Source organism: Chelonia mydas, chromosome 11 (genome assembly GCF_015237465.2).
Source record: "Chelonia mydas isolate rCheMyd1 chromosome 11, rCheMyd1.pri.v2, whole genome shotgun sequence".
In the NCBI taxonomy this organism is placed as follows: Eukaryota; Metazoa; Chordata; order Testudines; family Cheloniidae; genus Chelonia; species Chelonia mydas.
Window position 1 is genome coordinate 12,415,503 of NC_051251.2, and position 14,172 is coordinate 12,429,674.

At 42.1% G+C, this 14,172-nt stretch overlaps 1 protein-coding gene across 6 annotated transcripts in view; it reads left to right on the forward strand.

Annotated features, from left to right (window-relative positions):
- The window catches only part of KALRN (kalirin RhoGEF kinase), a 746,508-nt gene that overhangs the window by 543,715 nt on the left and 188,621 nt on the right, over positions 1–14,172 (forward strand). For all 6 annotated transcript variants that reach the window (XM_043525781.1, XM_043525782.1, XM_043525784.1 and 3 more), the window contains exons 32-33: positions 37–179; positions 3,237–3,339. In XM_043525781.1, the coding sequence (XP_043381716.1) occupies positions 37–179; positions 3,237–3,339 (246 nt within the window). The remainder of the gene's footprint in view (positions 1–36; positions 180–3,236; positions 3,340–14,172) is intronic.

The following is a 14,172-nucleotide window of genomic DNA, read 5'->3' on the forward strand; positions in this document are numbered from 1 at the left end:
ATAATGTGCCTATCGTTTTGCCTTTTGGAACTTCAGGCATCCAGTATTGAAACAAAACAGGAATGGATCAAAAATATCCGGGAAGTCATTCAGGAGAGGATTATTCATTTGAAAGGAGCTTTGAAGGAGCCAATCCAGCTCCCCAAGACACCAGCAAAGCAGAGAAATAACAGTAAAAGGTAACCTCAGTGATTCCATAAACAACCCTCCTGTTTGGAGCTTGATTCTCGGTTGGAACTGTTTTCTTCAGCAGTGCAGGTTTGCTCAGATTAGTTAATTGAATAGAAATTCTCAAAATAACTTCAACTGTTTGAGCAAAAAAAATTTGATTGGACAAGCTGTCCTAAACAAAAAATAAGGGGCCAGATTTTCACATTGTATAAATCCATGAAATCAGTGGAGCTTTGCCGTATCATACCAGGAGAGTGTCTGTTCGCTTTTTACAAGATTCACGTAGAATTTTTACGATAACCATCCAAAGTCTGCACAGACAAACTTTGCTTTTTTCGAATGAAATGGAGGAAAACATGTAATGAAAACCTTTTCTGTGGAAACCAATCAAACATTTTCAAATTAAAAATATTCAACCCCCCCAAACTACTAGAGTGATGTATAACATGTAATGAATTAACTGCTGGATCAGAATGAAAATTATCCATTGAATCCAAGGATATTTCTCTTGCTGACCCCACCTGAAGAGGAGTCTGTTTCTTCTCACAAACAAGCGCCTGCCTATTCCCTTTTCTTATTTGATTTTATGTATCATGTGACAATAAAAATAATAAGTGGTCCTGATAGTATATGAATGGACTTCAGCATTTCAGTGTTACCGTCCATGACAAATAATAAGAAATAATAACAGGACTTTTGTGGACAACAATGTGGAGTACTTGGTTAGAAAAAATTATGTACAATGGATTGTTCCTTTCACTGCATTAACTAAGGCTCCAGCCTTGCATTGGGATCCATTAGAACAGACCCCTGAGCCCATGTACAGTCAGTCTGTCCATCTTAGGGGTCTCAAACTCAGTTTACCTTAGGGCCAGTGCCAGTCCTCAAATCCTCCCAGCGGGCCAATAACGTCACTCATGCCACCCAGAACCCGCCCCCCCCCAAATTCTTCCCCCCACCTGGCTAAGGCTCTGGGAGGGAGTTTGGGTGGGGGAGGAGGTCTGGGGTAGGGGATTGGGGGGCAGGATTTGGGAGGGAGTTTGGATGCAGAAGGGTGAGAGGTTGGGCTCTGGGAGGGAGTTTGGGTGGGAGAAGGGGTCTGGGGTGCGGGCTCTGGGATGGAGTTTGGGTGCTGGGTGCAGGCTCTGGGCTGGGGCAGGGGTGCAGGAGGAGGGGGTGGGGTTGCAGGCTCTCGGAGAAAGTTTGGGGGTGGGAGGGGCGTGTGGGAAGGGGGAGGGGTGCAGGCTCTGGGAGGGATTTTGGGGGTAGGAGGGGGTGTGTGGGGAGGAGGTCGGGGGGGTGCGGTGCTTACCTGGGGCTCCAAGGCACAGCGGGCTGGGGGGCCTCCACGCGCTGCTGCCCCCAGGCACCGCCCCGCAGCTTTCCATTGCCCACAGGGTGCTCTGGCCAGGGGCAGTGCGCGGTGGTACAGCCCCGCCCCAGGGTCACAGGGAGGGAATGGCAGACACGTGGAGCGAGCAGGCAGAAGCCGTTCAGCTCCGCTGCGCTCCCGGTAGTGGGCAGGGCCCCGAGACATTGTAAATCGCCCAGCGGACTCGCGGTTGGGAAGCGCCTCAGGGTGGCAGGTGGGGCCAAGAGAGAGACTCGACCCCAAAATTGCCCCATTGGGGAGGTTCTCGGGCTGCAGATGGCCTGCAGACCAGGAGTATGAGAGCCCCCATTTGAGCACCTCTCAATCTTTAACGTGTTTATTATCATAACATCCCTGAGAAGTTGGCCAATGCTTTGATCCCCATTTTACAGATGGAGAACTAAGGCACAGAGAGACTAAGACCCAGATTTTTAAAGGTGATTTGGTGTTGTGTCACTCAGTGTTGCAACATCTAACTGATTTAGGAGCCCAAGCCTCATTTTCAAAAATGAATTAGACACTTAGGAGCATAAGAGTCAATTGAAAGTCAAAAGAAAAGGAGTACTTGTGGCACCTTAGAGACTAACCAGTTTATTTGAGCATGAGCTTTCGTGAGCTACAGCTCACTTCATCAGATGAAGTGAGCTGTAGCTCACGAAAGCTCATGCTCAAATAAACTGGTTAGTCTCTAAGGTGCCACAAGTACTCCTTTTCTTTTTACGAATACAGACTAACACGGCTGTTACTCTGAAAATTGAAAGTCAGTGGGACTTAGGCTTCTCAGTGTCTAAGTCACTTCTGCAATGCTGAGTGGAGCAACACCCAAATACCTTTAAAAATCTGGACCCAAGTGATTTGCCTGTGGTTTCACAGGAAATCTGTGGCAGAGCAGGAAATTGAACCACAGGCTACCACCCTAAACAGTGGAGCATCCTTGCCCTCACGGTTTTTCATGGGCTTATGGATGGGTTTGCTCTCATAGATCCCAATGAAAGAGTGAGACCTTTGTTGGTAACATCAAAGTCCTGTCAGATGTAACAGGCTGCTTGTATTCCTTGTATACTAATTTCAGTAAAGAAATTCTTAAAAAGAGGCAGAAAGAGGTTCAAAGGAAAAGAATTTCAGGTGGGGGAAAAAATACCTTATGCCAGCAGACTGATGTGGTTATATCTTTTCTTTTCTTTTCTTTTCTTTTCTTTTCTTTTCTTTTCTTTTCTTTTTACAATCCTGTCATTTTTATGCTAGTTTTAAACTCCTGAAAATGTGGATTACAGTGAGACGGCAGAGATATCCCTTCGCTTCAGTGTCGTGAACAGCAATGCTATCATTTGGATGGCTGGTTTTGGTTAAGTGAGAAATCTAACTCGAGTGAAATATCTGCCTTACCACCCTCATTAGGGAACTATTTCTAGGAGCAAGAGCCTTCGTTGCTGTAAATATGGACACAAAGGCCATTCCTATTCCAGCACTAAACGTGGTGATTATATGCAGAATTCTAGCCCTACAGCAGAGGTGACATCATTTTAAATTACACAGTGTGTAATAATGTGAGCTCCATCACTGGGGTAATCTTAGCACAAATCCTGCCCTAATGTGCTGAATTGGCAGTTCTCAAATCCACCTGTGAATTTTTGCACTTCCCAAGGCTGGTGCTTTAAGTAAACAGGGTTGTTTTCTCATTGTCCCCGTGCAGAGATGGAGTAGATGATGCAGACAGCCAAGGAGATGGAAGCAGTCAGCCTGATACCATTTCCATTGCATCCAGAACCTCACAGAACACAGTGGACAGTGACAAGGTAGGATCTATCCCTGAATATGCACTGCAGCTAACTCTTCCCAAGAGAATTTAGGATAATAGCAGAATAGAAAGAGAGACAAAGAGACTAACCCTTTATGGAGGTTCTTTAGCTGTATTACACTTGGGACCCCCTTTGCTGAGATATTAAAAATCTGGCTATTCTTGTGCTTGTCCTCAGTATTGCTGTGGTACATAGTTTGCCCTTCTTGTTGCTGGTTCTGAGCTGCAGGCTCTGCCCTGTGTGTTAAAATTTACAGGTTGAGTAGGCTATGAAAAATCACAGCTCAGAGCAACTTTTTTCTTATTAGCACTGTCTCAGAGTGAGCCAGATTGTGAATTACCAGACAGTTGGTTATCTTCTGTAATTGCCATATTAGTGCCAAAAACTAGTCTATTGGAGGGACCATGGGCGCACACACAGCAATTAATATAACAGCACTGAAATGCAAGCTCTCCCCCCACCCCCACTCCATTGTGTAATCATGAGAGCCTGGGAGGCCTTCTCCTTCCAGATACGGTGATTCTGGAATCCATTCCTTCTCGACATATGGTGGAACATGTCTGTGGTACCCTTGAGGCTCATTAGATTCCATTTTAATGTTGTATGTTGCTCTGTGTGTGTGTGTATGATTGTTTTATTTATTGAACAATCCGAGGACTTGGCTGTTTGGGTGCTCCATTACTGCTATGAGGATTGACTTGGGTATATTGCCCTAATTCCTCCAACTGTGATCTTTGGCCATATCTCCAGTTGCCCAGAAGTCTTTGTTCAGGAGCACTGATTCAACAGTGGTGTATTGTTAATAACAATAATTTATTCAGTTTAATATAGTTGGGTTTTTCATATCCACCAAGAGTATTTATGCCTTTTCACCTGTTTGGTTTTGAAACCGATGTAAACTTGCAAAATAATGAACTTTCCAGGATCACCTGTGGTATATGTGCTCGTCGGTGTTTTTATCATGCTGCCAGTGGCACTGAGTAGAAAGTGCTCTTGCAATTACAAAACTTGTATCTGTGATTGTCAGGCTCACCAATGAGCGCCAGTATAAGATGTCTTTGAGAGCTGAACTCAGAAATAGGAATGAATTGTAAATGAATAACCTTTAAAAGCCTCCAAGATAATACATTATTGGAACATGCCTTTTCAGGTAAACATGTTATTACTTTCTTGTTCCACCAATAACCTAAACAAGATTTGGTGTGATCTGTATATATCCCAAAAGCCACTGAAACTAGATGAATACCTTGCTGGATGCTGGAAAATACATTTTCACTTCTTTGATTTACACTGACTTATTCTGCATTTCAGTATTGTTCACCTCTGTTATTCCTGATAAATGTTCTGATTCAGCAAAGCACTTGAGCACATGCTTAACTTTAACCATTTGCCTAAGTCCTGTTGATTTCAATGTGACTTAGCCTTATGCTTACTGTTAAGGGCATGGATAAGTGCTTTGCTGTACAGGAATAGACATAAACGTAAGTGTATTCTTAAGTGTTTTGGTGAATCAGACCTATTGACTCAAAGTCAAATTCTGCTAAGATAGGGCCCTTGACATCAATGGCACTAATTGTGGGAGTAGGGTGAGGAGAATTTAGCCTTCACGGTGCTGCATTGGAGCACCTTTATGCTGAGGGGTGTTGTATAATTCACCATGTTACCTCAGAATCATCTCTTCATGTTTCCATACACTAATACTTTAAAGACTGAGGTCTTGATCCTGCATCTGGATCTGCTGTCAGCGGCCTCTGTGCTAGCAGATCCCAAAGTAATACTGGAACCTAACAGAGTACAGTACTTCTTACAAAAAGAAAAGGAGTACTTGTGGCACCTTAGCGACTAACCAATTTATTTTAATCTCTAAGGTGCCACAAGTCCTCCTTTTCTTTTTGTGAATACAGACTAACACGGCTGCTACTCTGAAACCAGTACTTCTTACGTTAACTTCTCCTAAACACAGAGCAGTATTCTGGATATTTGGGGGATTTTAGTCTGGGGCCTTGAAGAGATATTGACTCCTCATGTGTGGTGCTTCTCTTCCAGGAGAATTAGAGTGAGGCCTCTTGGTGAGAGGCATCAGTGGTTTATCTTCTCAGCCGGACCAACAGTAAATGATCAGAGAGCTTGTGGGCAGATCTCAGAAAAGCTGCAGCTGCACTCCAGTGCGCTCCCAGCTCAGGTTCTTGGCACAGCTGGTAGCGCTTGAGTAAACTCTGTAACATGTGCAGCATAATGAGGTCATGTGCGGCAGATAACAGCACTGCTCAGGCACCCATATGTAATGAATCTGTGATCTGTAAATAATAGACTCAATTACTATCCAACTCCAGTTAGTGGAGTTACCCTGGTGTAAGAGAAATCAGATTCAGGCATTGAGATGTGTCCCAAATATAGCTCTCCATTCTGTGACCTCAGTGAAATCTCTCTCCAGGTGCCCCCAAGGGATTAAATCCGGAAGAAATTGGGGAGAGGCTCCCCTTTTGAAAACAACACACTATCTCTTCATAGAAACCTCTTTTACAAATACATGCAAAGCCACTTCAAAGCAATGTCAGCCAGTCTAGAGGCAGATTAATTTGCACTTGGAACATTTATATATTAACTTAACACTCGAAACAATTTTTAAGTAACATTAAGGTTGACACAATTTTCTCAAAGCAAGGAAATCCAAAGCTAAAGTCAACACACTTTCTCCTTTCCTTCATTCTGGCTATTATGCCTGGGGATTATCCAGGACATAATTGAATGTTAGGGGAAATGAATGGCATGCATCATTTTGGGCTAAAACAACCCAAAGAGATTTTTGAGTTTGAGCAGTGCCAACAACTCTCTAAAACTTGTATTTGATCACTCCCCTTCTGCCACACTCCTTTATTTCAAATCTTTTCAAAAACAAATCTCTCCTGGTTGAGAGTAAGTTTCATTCTTCTCATATATCAAGCTTCAGCCTTGGAGCAAATTTTGTAAAGCTACATTTTAAACTCATGGGGGCAGGGGGGTGTTGAGTAAAAATACTGACACAGCTGTTACTCCAGTAGCCTGAACGGGAATTTTCATTGTCTCTGTCTGTAGATTAATTAAACAGTACGTTTTGGCAGAGGACATAGTGTGGTGTGGTGGCCAGGGCACTAGATTAAGGGAAAGAAGAACTGGGCTCTAATCCTGGCTCTGTCACTGACCTGCTGTGTGTCCTTAGATAAGTGACTTCACTTCTCTATGCCTCTATCTCCTCACATCCTTTGTCTGTTTTGTTTTTTTAATTGTAAGCTCTTCAAGGCAGATATTGTCTCTCACTATGTGTTTGCCCAGCACTTGGGGCCTGGATCTCAGCTGAAGACTTTAGGCAGCACTAAAGTAATAATAATTAATGACATTCACATCATATAGGCCTCGGCCCTTATTCAGGAAATATGTGCCTAACTTTAGCAGTGTTGCTAAGTTTCATAATCTGTGATAGGTTTCAGAGTAGCAGCCGTGTTAGTCTGTATCCGTAAAAAGAAAAGGAGAACTTGTGGCACCTTAGAGACTAACAAATTTATTAGAGCATAAGCTTTCGTGAGCTACAGCTCACTTCATCGGATGCATACAGTGTAAAATACAGTGGGGAGATTTATATACACAGAGAACATGAAACAATGGGTGTTACCATACACACTGTAACAAGAGTGATCAGGTAAGGTGAACTATTACCGGCCTCCAGCTTTCACCCAGACCACACCACACGATCCATTGTCTACAGCCAAGCTCTACAATACAACCGCATTTGCTCCAACCCTTCAGACAGAGACAAACACCTACAAGATCTCTATCAAGCGTTCTTACAACTACAATACCCACCTGCTGAAGTGAAGAAACAGATTGACAGAACGAGAAGAGTACCCAGAAGTTACCTACTACAGGACAGGCCCAACAAAGAAAATAACAGAACGCCACTAGCCGTCACCTTCAGCCCCCAACTAAAACCTCTCCAATGCATCATCAAGTATCTACAACCTATCCTGAAGGATGACCCATCACTCTCACAGATCTTGGGAGACAGGCCAGTCCTTGCTTACAGACAGCCACCCAACCTGAAGCAAATACTCACCAGCAACCACACACCACACAACAGAACCACTAACCCGGGAACCTATCCTTGCAACAAAGCCCGTTGCCAACTGTGTCCATATATCTATTCAGGGGACACCATCATAAAGGCCTAATCACATCAGCCACACTATCAGAGGCTTGTTCACCTGCACATCTATCAATGTGATATATGCCATCATGTGCCAGCAATGCCCCTCTGCCATGTACATTGGCCAAACTGGACAGTCTCTACGTAAAAGAATAAATCAGACGTCAAGAATTATAACGTTCAAAAACCAGTCGAAGAACACTTCAATCTCTTTGCTCACTCGATTACAGACCTAAAAGTGGCAATTCTTCAACAAAAAAACTTCAAAAACAGACTCCAAGGAGAGACTGCTGAATTGGAAAAAAATGTGCAAAATGGATACAATTAACTTAGGCTTGAATAAAGACTGGGAGTGGATGTGTCATTACACAAAGTAAAACTATTGCCCCTTGTTTATTTCCCCTCCTACTGTTCTTGTAAAGTGCTGGAAATGGCCCACCTTGATTATCACTACAAAAGGTCCCAACCTCCCACCCACCCACCCCCCGCTCTCCTGCTGGTAATAGCTCACCTTTCCTGGTCACTCTTGTTACAGTCTGTATGGTAACACCCATTGTTTCATGTTCTCTGTGTAGATAAAATCTTCCCACTATATTTTCCACTGTATGCATCCAATGAAGTGAGCTGTAGCTCATGAAAGCTTATGCTCAAATAAATTGGTTAGTCTCTAAGGTGCCACAAGTACTCCAATTCTTTTTACATAATGTGTGATTTTTTCTTAAAGCCTCAACACCTGTAAAACAATTAATTTCTAGCTGTTGGGGCTGTGGAGAAAAGTTGGAAAAACATGAATCCTACGGGCTTAAAAAGCAGAAGGCAAATAAAAAGGAATCCAAATTTTTTATTATTAAATTCTCATGACTCTTAAGACAATCTCGTGCTGATGTGGGGTCTGGCTCATGATTTTTTAGTGTTAGGGATTGGCAGTACTGTTTTAAACATGTCAGAAGTCTCATTGAAATCAGTGGCATTACTCATGCTTAAAGTTAGGCAAGTGCTTGAGTAATTTCCTGAATCTGGGCCCTGGTCCTTAATACTTTTAATATTTTTTTAATAATTTTTCTTTTTCTTGGATTTTATCCTAGAAGCCACAGCATAAAAGTAGTGATAGTGACTATCTGTAAACTACAAATACTTCATCTTTTTACTATATGCTATGTAGCAAAAAGCTTGAATTTCAGATTGGATCTATGAACCCACTTCATTATAAAAAGAAAGAAAAAGAATATATACAATGTTTATACAATACAATATACAACAGGTTTTTTTGTAAAACCTGTATTCTGAAGTATTTTTAAAAAACACTTCTTTCTCCATTTGAGAAAATGTTTTATATGAGAAATGTAGGTACTCTGTACTGTACATGGAATTGAAAGGCAAATAGAAACAACAGGAATGAGTAATATTATAGCAAATAGAAACCTCTGTAAATGCTTGAGACAGGACCTGTGTGATCTACTATACCAAAATTAGTTCATTATCCTCTACAAAGTAAACCAGTTCTCTACTTTTGTCCTGTACAGTAAACACTCTTCAACACACTGTACAAAAACTTCACTTGGGATGAAAACCTTGGCCCATTTAAGTCAGTGGCAAAGCTCCCACCCTCTGTGTATAGACTCATGGTTTGAGGGACCCACACAAAGAAGATGCTAACGTGAAAGACATTCCAACTTGTTTAGATCTATTGGCTTTGAGAGCTTGCTATTTTTAAGGATGTTGGTCTGATTCCTACTGATTTATCTTCTATTTTCCTTTGGAGGTTGCTGGGGAGAGCCGTCCTCCTCCCATACATGTTGTTTTTGGATCTGAAAAAAGCTCTGAAATGTGAACTGGAAAGTTTAGATGCTGTAAAAATATACAGCAAATACTGTGTATCTTTAACTAGAAAATGGCCTCAATTCCCATTTCAGAGGAATCATAATACTGAGATCTTGAGCTCTGCCATCTCTACCTGTGGTACTATATAAATAATAATCAAAGTAACAATAATTGTTCTAGTTGAAGTTGATTATTATAAGATGCTTGTTTTTAATAATGGTCATTAACAATTGGAACAACTTATCTCGGAACATGATGGATTCTCATTTTCCATCACTTGAAATCTTTAAATTAAGACTGAATATCCTTCTCAAAGAGATGCTATTGCTCAAATAGAAATCATGGCTTGATGCAGGAATTACTGGGTGAGGTTCTATGGCCTGTGTTATGCAAGAGATTACACGAATGGCTTCTCTACATGGCGCCAGCAAAGCGCACTAGAGGGGTGAGATTTGTAAAGTGTTCTAATGTACTGCATGCAAACTGCCCCATGTAGACCTTACTGATGTGGTCTGAAAAGTATCTACTTTACATTAATGAGTGGGACTATGTTAATGCAAACTAGGTACTTTTCAGAGCGTGCCAACAGTGTTAACTCAGGGCAGTTAGAGTCCTTTGCAAATCCTACCCCTCTAGTGTGCTTTGTCAGCACCATATAGACAAGCCTGGGATGATCATAATGGTCCCTTCTTCCTATGTCATCTATGAAAGGGTTAATATGAAGAGTCCCCTTATCCTTTTCATAGAATTAGAGCTGTTAACCTTGGTTTTTCTGCCAAATTCCCACTCATGTAACTATGTTTTGCTTACATAACTTCCCACTATAGATACAGAATTTTCTCTGTCAGTGAATGGTCCCCTCACGGCCTCAGGGTAGCCATACAAGTCTCCCCACTTGGTTCCTCAGATAAGTTCCACATGGGCTTTCTGTGGCCAAAAATACCCCTTTTAGGGGTCTGAGGTTTATTTACATAAAAATAAACTCCAAGTAAAATTCCAGCCCCAAATTAAAGTCTAACAAGAGTCTACACAAAACAAAAGTTTCTCTTCCTACTCCCAGGCCTTCCTGCCTGGGGGTCTTTCCTACTTTTGCAGGCAACTCCAAGGCCCCACCAGACCTATATGCTGCCCTGGCAATAAGCGATGAGGAATCACCCCCAAAGGAGGAGGAGGAGAAGCCTCCCTAGGCTGGGAGGATCACAGCCACCACTCCCAGGAGGAAATGTAGGGTAATGGTAGTTGGTGACTCTCTTCTGAGGGGATCAGAGGCACCCGTCTGTCACCCTGACATGGCATCCTGGGAGATATGCTGCTTGCCTGGGGCCTGTATCTGAGACGTTATGGAGGGATTGTCGAGGATCAAACAGCCCTCCAATTGCTACCCCATGCTGCTCATCCATGTGAATACTAATGATACTGTAAGGTATGACCCTCAGCAGATCAGAAGTGATTGCCAGGCTCTGGGAGTACGGGTGAAGGAGTTCGGCGTGCAGGTGGTGTTCTCTTCGATCCTTCCAGTCAAGGGTAGGGGCCCAGGCAGAGAGAGATGCATCCTGGAGGTGAATGCCTGGCTGTGAAGATAGTATCACCAGGAGGGCTTTGGCTTCCTTGACCCTGGGATGCTGTTCCAGGAAGGACTGCTAAGCAGAGATGGGGTCCACCTACTGAGGAAGGGGAAGAGCATATTTGGATACAGATTGGCTAACCTACTGAGGAGAGCTTTAAACTAGGTTTGAAGGGGGCAGGTGACCAAAGCCCACAGATAAGTCAAGAACATGGAGACCTGGGAGAAGGTTTGGAATTTTGGGGGGGCATGGTCTGTTATTCCAGGGATAAAGCAGAGACAAGACAGAACGGGGGGTGGGGGGGGTGGGGTCGGATCAAATCAGTATCTTAGATGTGTTTCAGAGTAACAGCCGTGTTAGTCTGTATTCGCAAAAAGAAAAGGAGTACATGCTCAAATAAATTGGTTAGTCTCTAAGGTGCCACAAGTACTCCTTTTCTTTTATCTTAGATGTCTGTATACTAACGCAAGAAGTATGGGGAATAAACAGGAAGAACTCAAAATGCTAGTAAATAAATACAACTATGACATAGTTTGCATTATAGAGACCTGGTGGGATAATACACATGACTGGAATATTGGTATAGAAGGTTACAGCTTGCTCAGGAAGGACAGGCAGAAAGGTTTCTGCATTAAGATTTCTTTATACACCTTCTCGTTAATTGTAACCTCTTTGGTTTGAGGCTCTCCTTGGCGTGAAACCTGGGGACATCCTCTCAATAATGCTCATGGTAAAAAGTTTCACATCATTACAAGGCACACACATTGAATGCATCCGATGAAGTGAGCTGTAGCTCACGAAAGCTTATGCTCAAATAAATTTGTTAGTCTCTAAGGTGCCACAAGTACTCCTTTTCTTTTTGCGAATACAGACTAACACGGCTGCTACTCTGAAACCTGACATTGTTTGAGGCTGTCAGATGTTCTTCATCTTTTATAGTGATTTATGCTGCTGCTACCAGTTGCATAGCCAGAGGAAATGCAAGAGAGCTACAAAATTAAAAAGAGATTTAGTTCTGTTTTTCCCTCTGGTGCAGCATCCTTCTGGCTGATGACTTTGTAGTTTTTTTTGTACTGTACTGAAATCCTGCCAAGGTTTTCTAAAAGCTGGCTACTGTAAGATATGGAAAGACTAAGCCTGTTTTTCCCTCCCGGCATCTGAGATTGCATGGCCGGCCTATAAACACTATGAATTCATAATTATTCAGAAGATGTTTTTGTTCTGCAAAAACATTTCTAGAGAAAATTGTCAATATGTTTATGTGGGGGTATAACAGTCCACGACTTTTGGGATTTCTGGTGTACAGTAACTTCCGCATCTCTTTGTCTGTTTTATCGCTCTTGAAAAGCTCAAATTGGGGAGCAGTTTTTGGATTTCACACGAGAAATATTCCAAAACCTTGACTATTAGTTCAAGGGTAATCCTTACCATAATCTGCATTGATACAGAATTGGGACTAGTACTCCATACTGATCAGACAGATTGCCTTACCTTTGGAGTCTGACATCCAAAGCATTTCCTTCACCCTTTTGTAAACATAACAAAATGATGATCAAGAAAAGGGTTATTAACTGTTTTCTCATTCCAGAGGTGATGCACAGTGGCCTATGGCTAAAACTCATATCCCATAAATAGAGAGCCTGGGGAACCTATTCTTTTGCTTTCCTATGTGTGTGAACAATGCTGTCTCCCAGTCCTAGGTGAATGCAACACCAGTGGCTATCAAATAGCTGTTGCTGGACATGTTTATACTTTGTTCCTGAAAACTCACTGATTATAATGATGATAAAGCCTGGTGTTTACTGTGCACATATGTACTTGTTGTAAGGGCTGCTGGGGGAATCCTTCCCCAGGGAATTTTTGGAAAATACCAGCCATCTAGTGCAGTTTGATCCATTTCAAAGGCAAAAGAATCTGCTCGGCAGTGTATTTTTTGAGTAGTAGGATAATTCCCCTCTCAGGGATGTTGAGAGTGGATGAACCTCAGCAGAGGCGGGGAGATCTTCCCACTCCCCCTTTTAATCTGGTGGCTGAACTTTAACAAGTGTCTCTTAGGAGCCCTGAGTGTTCCCCCCAGACATCCCTGACTGCAGTGGTCCTTACAACCATAGTATGATAAATTATAAAGCCAAAATACAGGAAAGTACAGAACAAAGCTTCACTAGTTGTTCTCTCTCCACCCCCTCAACTGGCTTGTGATGTGAGATTCACTGTATAGTGCATACAAAGCTTTGATGTTGTCTCTTAATGCAATTATTCCTAAAGGGTGCCTAATTCATTCTCAGTGAAAAAGATGCTGGACTTATTTCTAGCTTCAGACAGTTTGTTCATTTACATTGGCAGGCCTTACTTGCTATGGAGCAATCTGTGGTTTCATTTCAGTATCAAAAGAGAACAAAACATCTGGAAGCTTGGAACATCTGCAATGTCAGTGCTAATGGAAATCATACTTAACACTGGGTAGTAGTCCCACTATAGATCTTCATAAAATGCATCAGTCAGATTTACCATGACTATGTCTTGAAAATCTCAGGTGAGATTTTCAGAAGTGTCAATGAGTTTCAGTGGGACTTGTGCTCCTAAATCACTTAGACACTTTTAAAAATCCCATCCCTCGGTGACATGACATTACAATGGTGCCTGAGAAAAAGTGAATGACCCATTCACACAAGCTTATTACCATTAAAATGTACAACGCTAATGGCAGTAGAGGCTTTGTGGATGAAGTTTCTTAGCACAGCACCCAGTTGTATGGGTGCTATTTTGTGCCCACAAATAAATGCAGGCACAAATCCTGCCCCAATCAGGTAATTAGATGCTAGCAAGAGGTAAGGTTGAAGCCTCTTTAAAAATGTGGTCCTGCTCCTACCTGTTCTCAGAAGACATTTTTCAATACTTAAGTTATTTTTCTGGCAATAAATTAAATAAATAATTTTTTCTGGCAATTGTTAAACTTACTCAGGAAATATAAAACATACTGTACTTCCATTACAATATAGAGTCTCTTTTGCTATTTTTAATTTCTAGTACTATCCATTTAATAAAGAAAGGTTGTTATTGATTTTAAAGTTAGTATATAGAGCCTCATTTTCCAACTTGGGAGGTTGAAATTAGGCATCTAAATCTATGGCCTTATTTTTTGATCATTTCAATCTAACGTGACTTTGATGTCAAATAAGAAACTCAGCAATATGCATGAACAAAAGTAAAGTGTCCCTTTAATAACACTGGGTATGAGACTCCTTCAGGCTGTACTGACTCTGA